Source organism: Phyllostomus discolor, chromosome 2 (genome assembly GCF_004126475.2).
Source record: "Phyllostomus discolor isolate MPI-MPIP mPhyDis1 chromosome 2, mPhyDis1.pri.v3, whole genome shotgun sequence".
Classification (NCBI taxonomy): Eukaryota; Metazoa; Chordata; class Mammalia; order Chiroptera; family Phyllostomidae; genus Phyllostomus; species Phyllostomus discolor.
In genome coordinates, this window is record NC_040904.2 from 103587449 (window position 1) to 103605773 (window position 18325).

General features: G+C 42.6%; 1 protein-coding gene across 11 annotated transcripts in view; it reads left to right on the forward strand.

Moving 5' to 3' along the window:
• The window catches only part of KALRN (kalirin RhoGEF kinase), a 701923-nt gene that overhangs the window by 394429 nt on the left and 289169 nt on the right, over positions 1–18325 (forward strand). For all 11 annotated transcript variants that reach the window (XM_036018207.1, XM_036018206.1, XM_028504792.2 and 8 more), the window contains exon 14: positions 16967–17162. In XM_036018207.1, coding sequence (XP_035874100.1) covers positions 16967–17162 — 196 coding nt within the window. The remainder of the gene's footprint in view (positions 1–16966; positions 17163–18325) is intronic.

Consider the following 18325-nt stretch of genomic DNA (forward strand, 5'->3'; position numbering starts at 1 on the left):
GGCGAGGCCTGCAGAATGGGCTGCTGCCTGGCCAAGGGGGCTGCCCCAGGGTCTGGCAAGGGAAAATTGACCGAAGCTTAAGGGTACATTTACAGAAATCTATAAATTCACATTGCACCTTGTTATATTCCTCCAACCCTCTCACTTTCACTGCCAAGTAGAGTTTCTTTGTTTTACTGTCTGTCTAGGGATAACTTCACTGAGATGGTTTTTGTTGGTGTGCTTTGGACTCTTGGTATTTTGGTTCCTGAAAGACCATGGAGTTGGTTCTTTGGGGACTGAGGTAGAGTCCTTGAATTCTGTATCTTCACGAGTAGGTAGGTGTTAAAATCGGGTCTCCTCCATGATGACTATAGATCAGGGATTAGATGACATCATACAGTAGCCAGGAACACAGGAGCCACAGGAAGGAAGACCTGTATGTGTCCTGAGTTTGCTTTCTGCTTATTAAGAAAGTAAGTCTGTGCCCTGCCCGATGTGGCTCACTTGTAGTGACTTGTGTTGTCCTGTAAACAGAAAGGTCACGGATTGATTCCAGTCAGGGCACATGCCTGGGTTGTGGGTTCAGTCCCTGTTTGGAACGTGAACGAGGAGCAACTGATCGATATTTCTCTCTCCCATAGATGTTTCTCTTCCTCTTACTTCTAAAATCAATAAGCATATCCTCTAAAGAGAGAAAGAAATAAAGTCTGTGATAAGGCCATTTGGTGGTCATGTCATAGCCTCCTCAGTTCATTCTGAAAAGGTCAGAATTGAGTGTTCGGGTATAATTATGTCCCCTTTGTGACACCTATTAATAATGTCTGTCCCAAATAATACCCTCTTTTTATTATTTTTTTGCATTGAAACATTAACTAACTTCATGGCAGTGGGCTTTCTGGGGTGTGAAGAGTATCAGACACTTAGGTGCCTTGTTTTCTCAGGGATTGCAAAGGGTCAAATTAAAAGCACTGTCCTCTTTTTTGCTCCCAGCTAGTATGGTATAAGGGAAATCCAATTCTCTATCTACCATGTTTCAAAACTTTGTTTTGCATTTCAACCATCTTCTCTGAGTTGGGACTTGTGCGTGACTGGGATTTATCTTTCCAACCGTAACCTTAGAAACTTTTTTGGTACTGGTTTGGAAGGGTAATGTCTGTTGTTTTTTCTTTTTAATGTTGAAAGCTCCAATATCCCAATCCCACTCAGGACCAGAAAACTGTCCTGGCAACAGCTGCCCTTTGTTTCAGTCCTGAGACCAACAGTGTTTACATTTAGAATCAAAACTGTGAAAGAAAAGCAGTCCTTGCAGTCGCTCCCTCTCAGACGCCCTTTCCCTTCACATTGCACACCTCTACCCGCCTCCCTGGAAGCCACTGCAGTTTCTTGCTTCAAGATTTCGGGTTCTAAAAGGTTCCTTCTGGACAGTTTATGGGACAAAGGGAAAGATAAGTCTAGATATGACTATCCTTCTAACTTATTCCATAACTTTAGGTGAATGATTTATACTTTTTTATTTTTAGTTTATTTTGAATCTATACTCAAAGGATTTCAGGTAGTAATAAACATATATTGAAAGAACACTTTAAATGCCAGTGGAAAATTAAAGATATCAGCATGCAGCAAAGAATGAATATGGTGGATTTCATAAAGGCAGGGCAATAAAGAAAGGATAGAGGGGCTGTGAGTTATTATCCTTTGGTAATTGGGAGTAAAGCTCACAGACATAAATAGAGGTTCCATTCGATGGCAGTGATGTTGGCCCCAGGCTCTCCCACCGTCCTTCCTCAGCTCCACAGAGCGTGAATACACCCAGAGGGAAATTACGTTAGCAGGGTGGTGAGTTTGCCGGTGTATTCTTTATCTACTCTCCTGTCATTCTGGGTCCGCATAAAAGAATGACTAGGGAAGGAAACAATCTGAGAGTTGGATGTTTAAATGTTATTTCACTAGATGGCTGTGGTTTGGAGGTCGGGGTTGCTGGTTGATTTCCGGAATGTGACCGTTAGCTTCACTTCGCCATGGACTGCACCCCTGGTGGCAGCTGGGGGCGTCACTAGGGCGTATGTGCTTGCAGTGATTTTGGGAAATCCATTTTCAGTTCTGAACAAGAATCCAAAGTATATGTTAGAAAAATCTTTAAAAAAGAAAGCTAACTGTAAATCAAATGGATCTTATTTAAATGTTGCAATAAGGGAACTTGATATTTAAATTGTGAATTTGCACTTTTTAGCTTTTGTCTGTACCAAAATTCCCCTCTCACCCTGATTTCTGGACGATAACATGGGCAGCTGATTACGGATGCAGTAGAGAAAAAGTGGGGGGAAAGTGTGAGGGTCTAATACAATGAGTGAGATAAAAATAGCCATTTGGCCATGCACCCTCTGGTTTAGGCAGTGAAGGGGTCTTGTTCCTTGTTTTGGGTGTGGCCAAACCTTGAGGAAATGCTACATTTCATCTTAGATTAAAATGGAAATCTTGCCAAACCTATGGAAAAGTTGTGCTTCGAGTCAGATTGTCAGAAGTTATTTTTGAGAGTGCTGTGATTATTTCAAATACCAGCTAGTGTTTCACTGTGGGGATGAAGAGTAAACATCTAGAGAAGCTTCAGAATGTGAACTGAAGGTGGTTTTTGTAAGGAGAGACATGTCAGAGCTGACATAAAGCAGGCAGGGGTTGTCACTGCAGGACCTACAGCCACAGGCTTCTTCCCTGAAGGAAGGAGTCTAGTGGACATATTTGGGATTCCCGGGGATTACCAAAGACCAGGACAGGCCTGCTCCCCTGACATCTGGAGGTCTAAGTATGGCTCCTTAACCATATCACTGATGGCTGAAATGGGGTAATTAACTTAAGAATTAAGATAATATAGGAGCTGCTTCTGCAGTTTCCTTTTACTGAGTAAGAATGGTGTATAGGACTCCCACAGTGAAACCTGGGATGAGATCATAGGCCACCCCCAATAAGAGTGAAATTTATCCCAAATGGATTAGGCAGATGTTCAAAATCCAAGACTACAGCTGCATTCCTGACATACATTTTCAGATGCTGTGGAGACTAGACAAAGTGACCTATAGATGTCCTACAAAATGTTTTTCTGTAAGGTCAGCCTCCTCTCTGAGAAACATTTTACATAAAATGATTGTGATGGCCCTGACCAGTGTGGCTCAGTTCGTTGGGCATCCTTACACAAAGCAAAAGGTCACCAGTTCAATTCCCAGTCAGGGTACATGCCTAGGTTGTGGGTTCAGTCCCCAGTGGGGGCACGTAAGAGAGGCAACCTATCGATGTTTCTCTTTCACGTCAATGCTTCTCTCCCTCTCTGTCTCCCTCCCTTCTCTCTCTAAAAATAAATAAATAAAAATCTTTAAAAAATAGTTATGATAAAAGAGATGCTTCACCAAATGCAAATAATTTTTATTTTGTAATGGTAGGAATATAGATAATTTTTTCTTGTTTTTGATGCTTCCATACATTTTTTCTACAATTAATCAGAATGATTATAAAGAAATAAAAAATATTTTTAGAAGCAAGAACATGCCCATGGCCTCTGAGCTCTTTTGATTATGCACGCTCTCAATAAATTACTTTTGAATTTGCAACCTCCTATGTGTGTGTGTGTATACAGACACAGACACACACACACACACACACACACACACACATATATGTGTATCAATTGTACATATTTTATCATCACTGACTAATAATCTCAAAACTCAATGTGCCCTTAGGGTGAAGTTTCACTTTTTTATTAGCAGTTGTGGTTCCATACTTCAAATAATCTTATGGATCATTTCTAGTTATTCTTTTGGCCTATTTTCTTGACAGATCTGATGAAATTGTCACTGTTTCTTTACCCATAATGTGTCCGACAAAGAGTTCAAGATTCTCTTGTGCTTTCTTGATAGTGTTGTCTTCAGACTGCAGTCTTTGAGGAATCTTGTTAAGCCATGTGTATTTTGGTAAAGGTTTAGTTAAAACTAGACAATAGGTAAATCCACTTAACTGGGCACATGAAAAGAGCAATACTTGGAAATAGGATGAAAGCAACCGAGCAAATGCACCACAGTCAGCCCCCTGCACTGGGGCGCTCCATCATCCCTGGTGTGCCTGCTCATACCGCACCATCTGCTGTGTGGTCTGATAGTGAGAGTGTAGGGGCACTTCCTGTCTTTTTTATTGGTTTGATCCAATATGTATGCATGTAATATAACATATATACATATGTATGCATATTTGTAGACAGAGAGTTTTTCTCTCTGTCATCAATGGATACTCTTGAGCATCCTGTGTGTGGGCATACCTGTGTTGGAGAACACTAGAAGTGACACCCGGAAAGATACTCTAAACAAGGGACTTTATGAAAAATGGGTCACAGTTATGATCTTTCTTTTAAATCTCTGACTCTATAACAACCAAAGATTGCTCAATGTACCTGAAAATTAGTCTGGGCAGTACCTGAGTAAGGAATGGAATAGTCAACTATAAATTCGTGGGATCCACATTAGGGCAAGATGGGCCCAGGCTGAAGCTGGGACAAAATGGCCTTCAAGAAAGAAAATGCCACCTGCAGGAGAGAAAACTGATTGTGATTTACTGATGGTTTCAACTCTAATTGTTTGTATGCAGAGGCCCTTAGCATTTTATATTTGAAAGAGATCACTCAGTCAACCCTTTACCTGATAGAAATTCAACTCAATAAACATTTAGTGAGTGCCTACTATGTGCCAAAAACTATTCTGGGTATTGAGGATACAGTCCCTCGCATTAGGGGGCTAGTTTGGAAGAAACACAGGAACAGAACCAACATACTATGTGACAACACGGTTTGATGAGGACACAAAGGCAGGAACGCCTACCTTTGTCAGGCTGCCGCCAGAAGGTTTCCCTGTGAGCGTTCACCTTAGCATCCCGGAGGATGCTGCCCAGCCTCTACCAGAGTATTTCCTGAGCCCAGAAGCAGGAGGCAGGGAGGAGGGGAGAGACAAGAGGGAGCTCGAGATTTCTTTACCTTTCTACACTTTGGTCCTGGATCTACCCTCCAGAAAAACAGGACAAATCTGCCCCCCCCCCCGCTTTATTTGTCAGCCTGTAAAGTACTTCAAAATGGTCATCACAGTCCTCTTTCCCTTTACCTGAAAAATGCTGAGATTGTGGTAAGTTATTTCTGCAGTCCTTTCTGACTCAAAGCATTTAGTGAGTATTTCTCTTCATCATCAGCCTTTCTCTGTGCTACGTATTTCCAATTTAGTCACCTATGTCTGGATGTGACATGGTTTCCAGACACCTAACTCTCTTGGTCAGCTGTTGCTGGGGGGCCTCTATTACTCATGCCTTACTGACACTCACCTGGATGGGCGTGTTCAGGACACTGGCGCTCTCCCAGTGCAGCCCAGAAGTTAGGAGTCTTTTCAGTGACTTCCTCACCTGTCTTGTCTAGGGTTGTGCTCTTTTAAAAGCTCCTGGTTGCTCTTTCAAGGTAATTGCTTCACATATGCTTTTTTAAAGTTGAATTTATTGGGGTGACATTGGTTTTAGGTGTACAGTTCTATAACACATCATCTGTACACTGTATTGTGTGTTCACCACCCCAAGTCAAGTCTCCTTCCATCACCACTTATCCCCGCTTTACCCTCTTCTACCTCCACTCACCCCCTTTTCTCTCTGGTAGTCACCTGCTATTGAGGCTGACTTTTTTTATTAACCTAAAAAAAAGCTTTTTATATTTTTCCCCTCTCAAATTTTACTTTTTTCTTGGCCCAGTTCTTCAGCCTATCAAAATAGATTGGATTCATAATCGCTGTCACATGTGACCATGTGAAGTCTTGCCCAGGTCAGGCAGGTCTTCGCTGCTCTCCGGGGTCACAGAGTCGTCGGGCTGCGCAGGCATTCTGTCGGCTGTGGGCCATCAAAGGGCCACATCGTCTCAGTCCAGTTTCACAACTTTTCTTCCATAGATGCCGTGTGAGAGTCTGCAAAGCCTGCTGCTCTCCGTGTGTGTGGTGGGCCTCAAGTCCACCAACACAGCAAGTGTATCCAGGAAGCAAAGGAACTCTGTTGGAGTCGGTCTTTGTGGACTCCTCCTAGGGTCCCTGCAGCATTTTCTGAATGTGCCTCAAATGCGATCCTTTGACAAGGAAATGCAGAAAAAATACAATAAAGTAAACCAACATCTTCACAAAATATCTATTTGATAGTCTCTTTTAGACTTTTATCAAATTGATTTTTCAGAATCATTGGGGTATTTTCTCTTCCATCTTTTTTTTCAAGCATTTATTCACACAGCTTTATTATTCTGGCAAGTCACATTTTTTTCTTCTTCATTTATTATTTTTTTCCATTACCCCCCCTTATTACTCCCCTCCCCCCATAACCACCACACTGTTGTCCATGTCCATGAGTCCTTTATCCTTATTGCTCGATCCCTTCACCCCCAATCCCCCCAATAGCTGTCGACCTGCTCTCCATCTATGAGTCTGTCTCTATTTTGCTTGTTAGTTCAGTTTGTTCATTAAATTCCATGTATAAGTGAAATTATATGGTATTTGTCTTCTCTGACTGGCTTATTTCACTTAGCATAATGTTCTCCAGGTTGCAGAGGGTAAAATTTTCTTCTTTTTTATAGTTGCAAGTCACATGTTTTTAGTAAATTATTAAAGATCCCTGATGGAAACTTTCACATCACTCTGTAATGGGGAGTGCCCCGGGGCTAGAGACCTGAAGTCAGGTTACATTATCAAGGTTCAAATGCTCTGTGCATCTTGTCTCAGATAGGGATGCAGGGGGTTCAGCAGAAGGAAGCAGGTGTAAGCTCCAGCACTCGATATTTAACTTACAGGGGAGAAACAGATCCTGATATTAAAGCATTGATGAATACTAGAATGAGTGAACAGTAGCTGTTGTAGGAGTTCTTCAAGAAAGGGAGGTCTTTGGAAAACAGAACAGATTCCCAAAAGTCTCAAACTGATTAAGAAGCAAAGATAAGGATAAAATAACCACTCATGATCTCCTTAAGATCAGTCATGATTGTATCAAAGATCTCAGTTTTAATCATGATAATAATGAAGAAAAGTACATGAAATCGGTCCTAAAATTATTCAGTTATCTAAATTATCCAATTGGAATAGAAATTAGGTAACTGTCATTGGAACTCATCAATTACAGCATATTATAATATATTCTGACATTATGTTTGGCAACAAAAATTTATGAGTGTATTTCTTTACTGCCAAGTCCAGAAAATTCTTGTTATATCCCCAAAGGTCTTGATATTGCTACATAAAGAAATATTTTGGGGCATGTGAGAGGCAGCTGATCAATGTTTCTCTCACACATTGATGTTTCTCTCCCTCTCTTTCTCCCTTGCTTCCCCTCTCTCTAAAAATAAATAAATAATTAATTTAAAATATTTTAACTCTTTAGACAGATTATGTTATATTTCTAAACTAGGGAAATGCTATAATATATCTTTAAAATAATCTGCATTAACACTCACTAATTTTATCATTTTGTAAATTGAATAACAGAAAAGAACTTTATATTCTTAGACAAGAAGAATAAATGACTATGATAATTTAGTTTATTTCAGTATTACAGTGGTAACCCCCCTTGATATATAAACCCATTGCAGATAAAACAGTTCTTCCCAAGCAACTGGATGGTCTCTCTCGCTACAATATGTCTTTCCTTATTACCCACCACTTGTAGGTCAGTGAAGAATATTTAGCTTTCACTTTTCTCATCTTACTAAAAAAGGTGACATCATAAAACAGAAATATGCTCATTTTGTAATTGATAGTCCATGTATCTCAGAGCAATCTCACCACAGTGAAATGCCTTGCACCCTTCCTCCCACTCTTAGTTGGAATGGGATTGGACTTTAATATGTGTAACACATGTGGTATACGAGGTCTGTCCAGAAGGTTTCTAGCCATGTAGTATGAAAAATAGAGACATTTATTGAAGAAGATACAACAAACATTGTACATAGGACAGTGATGCCTTGGTCCCCATCAAAGTAGGCACCTTGGGACCTCACGTAGTTCTCCCAGTCACCATCAGCTGCCCTATTGTATTTCCCTGAATCTCATTGACAGCCTGAAATCTCTTCCCTTTCAAAGGTGATCTTAGTTTTAGGAAAAGCCAGAAGTTGCAGGGCACCAAATCTGGGCTGCAGGGGGACTGTGTCACTTGGGTGATAATTATGTTTTACCAAAAAAACTCTGCATGAGTTGTGATGTATGAATGGGCATGTTGTCATGATGAAGCTGCCAGTCCCCATTTGCCCATAGCTGTGGCCTTCTGAATAATCCCAATAGTTTCCATGGAGGAATGTTCAAGCTTCATGCAACATTTGATGCAGATTTGTTGCTCCACTTGCACAGTCATTTTGAATGTGATGACCACACAGTACACATGCTCACTCAATGGCATCCACTGCCCCCACTGACTAGGACAGTGAAGTTGCCATTGTTCACACATGCTCATTCCAGTCCACTCTCCTTGGCTGCCAGGTTACATTGATGTCATGCAAACCATTCTTATTATATTAACAGTGTCTAGACTTTATCTGGACAGACTTTATATAGACACATACACATATTACACACACACACACACACACACACACACATATATATATGTATACAGTATAGGGGGAACCAAAAAATGGAATTATCTTCTGGAGGAAGGATCTCTTGTAGTACAGGCTTCCCCACTGTCTGAGTGTTCTAGGAGCCCACCTGTATCAGGGTACCAGCAGGCATGATTGTCAGAGGCTGCACTGGGTGTCAGTTAATTTTTTTTAAGACTCTTTCAGTGCTTTGCACATTTCATGATGGGCAATTTATGAGCCCACCTGCCCACACCACACTGAGCATTTAGTAGTTTTTAACTGAAAACGACATGACCCCCATCCCCACCCTCCCTATTTACCTGATATCACCCTGAGTGAATTTTTTTATTTCCCTGAATGAAAAAAATCCTCAAAGGGAAGTGTTTTGCTGATGCGAAAGATGTGAAACATAAAACAGCAGAAGCAGTACAAAGCATCAAAATCGATGAGTTCAAAAACTGCTTTGAGCAGTAGAGAAAATATCTCAATAGGTGTATCACATCAAATGGAGATTACTTTGAAGGTGACTTAAATTTAAACAAGTAAGAATAAATATACAATCTTTTATAAATAAATTCCATTTTGGGGGGCTATAGACAGGGTCCAGCACAAATAACATCCCTTTTTATTACCAAATCTTTTATTACAAAATCATAGGCATGTGCACACACACACACACACACACACCCCATTTGCTGGAAAGCCGAAGGCAGTCATTGCTGTGTAGTGTGTTGAGTTAGACTGCCTGCTCCTGGAACCCGTTTCGCCACCTTGACTAATCGTGGGACCTTAGGCGAGTTACCTCCTCGGCTTCCTTATATGAGAAATGGGGGTGAAAGTAATAATCTCTGGCCCATAGGGTTATTAAGGGTATTAAGGGTTAATGAGTTAACACATCGAACATGTTTAGCAAAGTTCCTGGCACTTAATGACGCTTAATACATTGTAATTGGCATTAGTATTATTATTAACAATATATTTCCATACATATTTTCTTCCATATTTTAAACAGTTAAATATCCCATTGTATTCTTTCCCATTGTCCTCTCTAAATTTGTTGCTGGGTCATCCTAGGCCATCCCTGAGTGTTCGTGAAGCTGCTGTGAGAAGCCACGGCATGGCTCGCGCTGCACAGAGGGCGGGCTACACACCTCTCTGCCGAAGCTCCCTCCCGCCGCTCACACCCTACCATCCTGTTGCAGACGTGTCTGCTGTTCATGGCAGAGGCTCCTAGGCAATCAGGAAATTCTAGATAAGTTAACATTACCCTTCTACCAAGTAATCTGCCAGAGTCAGCTTCAAAAAAATTGCCAAACTCTTAAACAAAAATATCCTATTGGGGGACAGCTATGTGGTTTTTTTACCAGGGTAAATTACTCCCAGCATTTATATATGGTCAGAAACAAACAATTACTTTATTGATCTATTCAAGGGACACATTGGTTTAAAAGGTTCATGTGAAATAAAGAAAGTGGAGTTATCAAGGAGGGGTTTTTGAGGAAGAAAACAGGGAAAAGGTGAAATGGGCACTTCTCTGAAGTGAGAATAATAAAAAGAAAGTTACCCTCAGAATCAGTTCTTGTGTTAACGGGAGAGACCCGTTCTTCTTGCTGATGCTGTAAAGAATTACAGATCAGCCAATCTATTAGCGTGCAAGCAGGGTGTATTGGTGGGCCTTGCCAAGGCTTGGAGGGCATGGAAGGCATAGGTTCAGGGCAAAGCATGATAAGGGTGGTGAACGTAAGGGCAGCCAAAGGCCGGGTGGCAAGTGCGCGCTAGGTCCTTTGTTCTGAGAACTCATATAGTTGGCAGGATAGAGGTGAAGAAGTTACATGTTGATTGATGGGTAAATGTGGTGCCGGCTTTCTTGAGGGGACCTGACTACTCAAACTTAGATATGTGTTGGGGTCTGTTAGCCTGAATCCTTATCTCACTCCAGAGCCCATTTGTTCATCTTGTTGTAAAACAGATACGTGACAGGGGGCAGTTAATTAAGGTTGGGGCAGTTACCCAAAGTTATTCCTGGGCTCTTTCTGTAAGCAGCAGGGACTCCCTCGTAAAACAGATAGTGACCAGAGGCAGGCATTTAACCAAAGTCCTTTTATGGGCTTTTTCTTTGGGCACCGTGGACCCCCTCTACTTCCCTCTTCCAGGCTTTGGGATGAATACTCAGTTTCAAAGCATTCTTTTCCAGATGGTGGAAATAATACTTCCCTCCTCCTGTGCTATCATGGTGTATCCTATGATGTTGGAACACCTGGCAATATTATCAGACCGGGCTCGGGACTGCTGAGTTAGTGGGTGAGACATGTCTCCCTCCTCCTCCCTGCCTCGCTAAAAGGCGTTGCCTGGTAACCAGGATGCTAGACACTGATCGGCAACAGCAGCACAGTCTCAAAGTTCTTCCTGTGCCATCTCCTGCCTCACATGGACTGGCCGTATTGATACACCATCATGGTTAAGAGCACTGGACTTTGTAGTTGAATGCTCAGCTCTGCTACTGCCAGCCCTGTGACCATGGGAAAAGTGATCTGACCCTTCTGTGCCTTAGTTTCCTGCCAGAGTTGCTATGCCGATGGAATTAAAGAAGGTTAGTCAAATGCCTCACACTCTGTCTACTCCTTAGTCTATACACAAGGAAAAAACACCTTCTTCAGTCATGATCATCATCGTTGTCACAATCAACCAGCATCTAAAAGTGACCTGAAGAAAAAGACTACACAGAGAGATTTCCACCTATGCAGGTGATAACAAAGAGCTAAGTTATAGGAATAGACCATGGGAGGTGGGCAGAGTGGGGGCAGGTGAATTTTGATTCAGGCAGGTATGGAATAAAACATCTGGAGGGGGGAAGCTAAAGTGTTCTCTACATATAAATACTGGGAAAGGCCCAGAAAACGGGAGAGGCCAGTGGAGAGGGCTCCCTGACATGACAGCACTAGGCAGCTGCTAAACCAAGCCCCTATGGTCGATTTTTGGCAGCAGAATGCTGGATTCAATGCGTCTCGTCTGGCAGGAAACTCTTAGGCTTCGTTTTGAAGTGAGCCTTCCCATTTCCCACTGCCTCTTATCCTTTATAAATTTCTGTTTAGCTCCTTTTCTGATTTCCCTTAGGCTGTGGCTTTAGAGTATATAATTGTTAGAATAGATATGCTGCCAACACATCTCTCAAAGACGTCATTGTGCCCTAACACTCTAATTAATTCAGAAGAGCAAGGGAGACAGATGCCGCTGGAGCCAAGAGTGAGTGGGCCAGGAGCTGAGGTGGAGTTAACTGAGTGGAAGGAGGAGGCAAATTAGGTCGATGAGAAGCTGCGTTTCCTGTGGGCACCTTGTGTTCTTGCATTTATTTGGTTCAGGCCCTGGTTTCTGCCCTGAACAAATTCTCCCTGGAGTCTTTTCCAAATGAGTTAAATCACCAAATTAATTCCCTAGTGCAAGTTTTATTTGTTTGTTTTGGGGGTTTTTTTGTGTGTGTTTTTTTAGAGTCTTGTCTCTGTATTAGCAAATTAGCCCATGCCGCATGTTATGAGACAGGCCAGAGATAAACATGTGGGTCTGGGGGTTGTTTCCTGCCAGAGTGTTTACTTTGAAGGTGGTGAGGACTTGAGTAGACTAGGAGGAGGGACAGGGCCCTTTCAAGGCTCCTGGACCAGGGAAGGAGGCTGGAGAGGGCAAAGCTGACTCTTAGGGTCAGTGAGGAAAGCAGCTGACTGGTTCATGTCACAGAAATGCCTGCGATGAAGCTGGAGAGCTAGGTTTGTTCATTAGCAGTAGATAAGCTTCAGGTTTGTAAACAAAGTTTTTTTCTTAAAAAAAAGTGACCATTTGTTGTATGCCAGCCTTGTACCTTCAAAAAGAAGGTAGAGAGGAGAAACCCAATGAAAGAACAGTCTTTGATGAAATAGAAAAGAGAATAAATTTAAATTCCAGCAGATGCTAGAAATACACAGATCAATCAGGAAAAAATACACAAATGAGACTACTACAAGGCTCTGGGTGGAAGGAGAAGAGAGAGTCAGAGTGAAGAACATTTAAATACAGGGAGGGCAGCCTTAGGAGTGAGGCTTTTCCGCTGAGTAGCTCCTTGAAATTCACATTCTTCAGGCTTCATAACAGATTTGGGCCCTATAGCCCAAGGTGTCGGGTAGTGAGTGTGGTAGGGAAGGGAGAAGAAAGAGTACAGAAACACTGGACACAGACTCCTAGACACAGTTCACGTTTGGTTTAGATTCAAATTCCCAAGATTCCAGACCTTTGAGCCTCTCTGTCTTAACTGAAGCACCCCAACTTGGCTCCTCCTCACCAGGACCCTCGGCACCTTCCACTCCCCAGATCCCTGGCCCTGGGATCCCTCTGGGATCTTCCTGCAACAAACAGACCCTTCACAGACTCAGTTTTATGGAAACAAAACAAAAACCAATATTGAAAGAAAGGTTGGCTCTTCCTTTCATGCTTGTTGTGTTAGTTTATTTTAATTTCTTTTAGTTTGTAGTCAAGGAAATGAACTAAAAATTTTGCTTGGGCTCTTTTCAATATATTATCTGATCAAAGGCTTATATGAAGCATACATGAAGAGCTCTCAGAAACCTATAATCAACCTAGTTTTTGAAAAATGGGCAAAAAACTTTGAAAACACTTAAAAAGTAGACACAAATGGCCAGTAGCATATAAAGATGTGCTCACCATCATTAGTCATCACAAATCCATGAGATATCACTTCACACCCACCAGGATGACTAAATTTAAATAGGCTCATAATACCAAAGGGTGGTGAGGATGTAGAGCAACTGGAACTTTCATATCAGGTTGCAGCACAAGCTCATTTGTTTTCTGCTGTAAGGTGGTTTTGGGAGTGCTTAGCTGTCTTTAACTTCATTTGAAACAATTGCGTTAGATTGTTTTGTGACAGCTATCAGTGTGCATTTTTTACAAACACTTATCAAAATGAGTGAATCTTTGTGTAGCTATTTTAATATTGAAGATAGAAGAAAATATGCAACATTTTCAGCGTATTATGCTTTATTATTTCAAGAAAGGTAAAATGGAATTAAAATGCAGAAAACGATTTGTGCAGTGTATGGAGAAGGTGCTGTGACTGATGAAACATATCCAAAGTTTGCAAAGCTTTGCAAAGCTTTGGGCTGGAGATTTCTCGAGGATGTTGCTCCATGGTGGACCAGTTGAAGTTGATAGCGATCAAATCAAGACATTACTTGAGAACAATCAACATTATACCATGTGGGAGATAGCTGACATACTCAAAATATCCAAATCAATAAAGTTGAAATGAAAATGTGTCTTTTATTTTATGGGAAAAACTAAATGAATTTTTGGCCCGCCCACTGCATGCCTGTGGGGAATGTGAAGCTCGTGTTGGACACGCTCGACACACACACACACCCTTGGACGTGACAGTCGCACTCCTGGGTGGAGAAATGAACATCTGTGTCCACAGAAGGACTTGCATAAGAACTTTTACATTAGCCTTATTTGTAATAGCCACACACTGGAAACAACTCGAAAATCCATCAGCCAGAGAATCAATAAACAAATTGTGGCGTGTCTATACAATGGATAGCAGTTGCAAAGAATGAACTACTGATACACACAACACGGATGAATCTGGAATACAGTGTGTTGAACATAGAAAGCCAGACCTGAAAGAGTCCATTCTGTGATTTCATTGAAAATCCAAGAATAGGCTAAACTACATCTGTGATGAGAGAAATTAGCAAGTGGCACCTGAGTGGGGGAGGAAGGCCCGGAAGGGGGCACAAGTGGACTCCCTAGGGTGATGGAAAGGTTCATATTTTGTTTTTGGTGATGGCTACATGGGTGCATAAAATTGTCAAAACCCCTAGAAGTAATAGAGGGTGGGGAAAAAGTAGATTTATAACTGTGATTATGTGAAACACAGAGATTATTCTTGTATTACTATTTATTAAGTATTGTATTATATCATATGAACAATTGTAAACCTACTTTCTCCCTATTCCGTATGTGTATCTTATTGTAAATGTTATGTTTTAATTTTTTCAATACAAGACAGAAAACATATTTATAAGCCTAGTCTATATAGGCCTAGTCATCCAATAAATTATCTAATAAATTATAAGTCATTTATCTCTCTCCTCAGTTTAACTCCGTCTTTAGTTACAGAATGAAGTACTTTTCAAAGATCGATACAACACAAACCTGTTTTGCCTGCCCACCTGACCCCCTCGACCTGCCCACAATAAGTACTGTAGATACTAGGTTTTCCTGCTGAGCTCAGTGGGTCCCTTAACTGACCTAAAAAGATGTGTGGGCATGAGGTGGGGAGCCAGGACCGTAAAGGTGGTATCTACTGTTCCCCCATCTCTGTGTTGAGAGTAGCTACACTTTCAGTGAAGGAAGGTCTTACTTTTAGACAGAAAAATGGAATCCTGTGTCCCAGACAACAACCCCTCATCTCTTATTGCTTGCCTTTCCCCTCATAGTCTGTATGGCCCCAGCACAGGAAATAAAGTGCCACCTCCCAGCTGCCAACAGCTGGTCTTCCCCTTCCCTTTGTTCCCTGATGTTCCTGGAGCAGCAGCAGCTCTTGGTAACTGGGAAGGTTCTGCTACTTGTCAGCTGCTGTGAAGCCCAGTGGTGAACATCGCTAAGCTAGGCCCCGGGATATGTGCTCAGGCTGCCTGGGCCACCTTGTGGCTCTTTGATCTGGGGTGAGGCTTTCATTTTATCTTCTCAGAAAAGGGGGTGACAGTCCCTGTGCCATTGCCTTCACAGGGCTGCTGTGGGGGTAGCACGAGATAACAGACCTGCAGATCACATTAGAAACATTTTTATCTGATTCATTTCTCAGGTGGAATTATTACCCAGTTCAGTGCTTCTGAGTCCCTATTCTGTGAAGGGTTGCAGCATTCATGAAGGAAGTGTAGGAGTCAGACTCTCTAGGCAGTCACGGATTTGAGAATAGATGAGGGGAAGCCACATGAACAAAGGTGTAAAGCAATAACTAATTAGCAAATTCATATCAAGACAAAGTTTCCATTTATTACGTGCTTCAGTCTTTATTAGGATCATTAGTGCCTTTCACTCGAGTATAATCTGCTTGGATTTCTATACCCATACTAAAACTGGAGGGCAACCAAGTCCAGGCTCGGGCTGCCTGTCACCACTCAGCCACAAAGCAGAAACAGGGATTGGATCATAATTTCGTTTTTAATATCAGAGGCCAGCATCTGAGAAGGTGGTGGGTAAAAACCCTAACGTCCACCCTCCCTTGAGCTTTCAGAAGTTAAGTTTATATAGGGGAAATGTGGGAATTTGGGAGGGGGAGTGCAGAGATGCTGTTTCTCTTGGAAGAGGACTGAAGGAAGTCGGGCAGCTCCTTCCCAAGCTGGCTCTCTTTGTTCTGTGTTATCTCTCCCGTTTGCTGTAGCATTCCGTTCTTCCCCAGACTCCTGTGGTTTACAGCCAGGGAGGTTCTGTATTCTCTGGTTAGAAAGGAGAGGTATAAACCGTTTGCTCTCAAGTGTCCTTGGTTAGAGGAGATAAGGTCTTGTGATTCACCAGCTGGCTGTAAATTGGCCTTGTTTAATTTTCTTGTCTCAGTTTCTCCATTCCACATGCCCAGGAATTTCCCTAGCTTCTTACTCTCCTGTCTCAATACTACATATTCACCCCGTGTTTAGTGACCATCTCCAGGTGTCAGCCTTTGCAGTAGAGGAAGTGAACCTGTGCAATAGAACATGGGAACCAGACTGAGACTCAGGGTTTGTGTGTACCAGCTCTCACAGACTGTGCAACCTCAGCCCATTTACTGGGCTTCTCCAGCCCTCGTTTTCTTTTTCTTGAAAAGAGTTAGATTCAGCACTTAAGTTCTGAGGAACACCCCCCCCCCCCCCAATTATGAGATTTTCCTAGAGTAACAGTTGTGGTATAGTGGGCAAAATCTCGTGGTCAGTAGACGACCTGAGCTATGGCCTCAGGTCCACCCCTTGCAAGCAGGGTTAACTCTGGGAGAAGCATTCCATCTGTCTGAGTGAGCAGCCACTTCTCTTCTGCAAGACAAACCTGGAGATGTCCACCCTGCCTGCCACTCTAGGGCATTGCAAGGGTCGAACTTAATGGAGTGTGCGAAAACTTCATAAACCATAATTCATCATATAAATGTTTCCTGCTATTCCACTGCCATTGCTATAGACATAGAAATACACACAAAACACTTTCAAAAGCATGTGTACCTGAGTGTGGGGCAAGTTCAAGAGATGCGAAGCAGATACTGATCTGAGAGTCAGGTCAGTTAAGAAGGCTTGGAATCCTGAGTTTAGCAGTCTCTCATGGACCAGCAAGCCTGGACTGATGGTTGTTCCCTCACAGGTGACAGCAGAGCTGGATGCCTGGAACGAAGACTTGCTCCGGCAGATGAACGACTTCAACACAGAGGATCTGACCCTAGCAGAGCAGCGGCTCCAGCGCCATACAGAACGGAAGCTAGCCATGAACAACATGACCTTCGAGGTCATCCAGCAGGGCCAGGATTTGCACCAGTACATCATGGAGGTCCAGGCCTCAGGTAGGCAGCCTGCCCTAGCCTTGTTCTCCTGGCAGGAGGTGATGGAGACAAGAACACCAGCTTGACTCCAATGGGTACTTCTACTTTGTTCATTCATTTTATTCCTACAGCTCTAAGGAACAGATTTTTGGCCCCACTTTGAAGAAAAAGAAGCTCAAGCATGAGACCTGAAATAACTTGTGTGAGGCTGGCCAGTTAGGCTGTGGTAAAGATGGAAATAGGGTTGGGCTCTCCTGGCACTGTGGAGAGAATGGGGAAAAACTAATGGTGGAAATTAGCAAGTTCAAAAAACAAAAGAAAAAGAAAGAAAATGGTGGCCTGGAAAACAAACCAGCTTGGCTCCAAAAGCGGTCTGCCATGCACATGAATTGTATTCAAATGTGTAGACACCCCCTTGCACCCTACCACACACACCGTCCTGCCCTGGCTCCTCCACCAAGGCTGGCTCCTTGTCTCCACTTCTGGACTCTCAGAGCCCTGTTTTTTATCACTGGTCTGTGCATGAGTGCTAAGAAGTGCTGATAAAACTTTATGGCAAGGCCATATAATTTTATAACTTCTCAAAAAAACATGGTCTCTTTACCCAGATTTTTTTTCCTGCTCAGGATTTATTGACTATTTGTCCTACAAATACGTGAAACCTTAGCTCTGGCCAACTGTCTTAGTTGGTTGGAGCATCACCCCATATACCAAAGGTTGTGGTTCAATCCCCGGTCAGGGCACATATGGGAGGAGGCGACCGATTGATATTTCTCACATGGATGTTCTCTCTCCCTCCCTCCCTTCTTCCCTCCCTCGATCCCTTTCTCTCCCTTTTCTCTCTCTCTCTCTCCTCTCTCTTCCCTCGCCCCCACTCCACTTCCTTCCCTTTCCCTTCCTCTTTCTCTAAAAGAAATCTGTAAACATATCCTTTGGTGAGGATTAAAAAAATGAAACCTTATTGTTATACCTTCAAGTCAGCCTCTTATCAGAACTGGAGGGTGTCATCGCAGTCCCTAGTCCCCCTAGCCCAAAAAAAGGAAACCACTCATGTAAGCTAGAACCCAGGCCCTAACACCCAAACCCACCCATTGTCCTCCTCCCCTTCACCTACCTCGCCCTTGTTGGCTCAGGCTCCTCCCCAGGCATCTACTCTTTACAGCACTCTTGGTCCATGTCCCTGT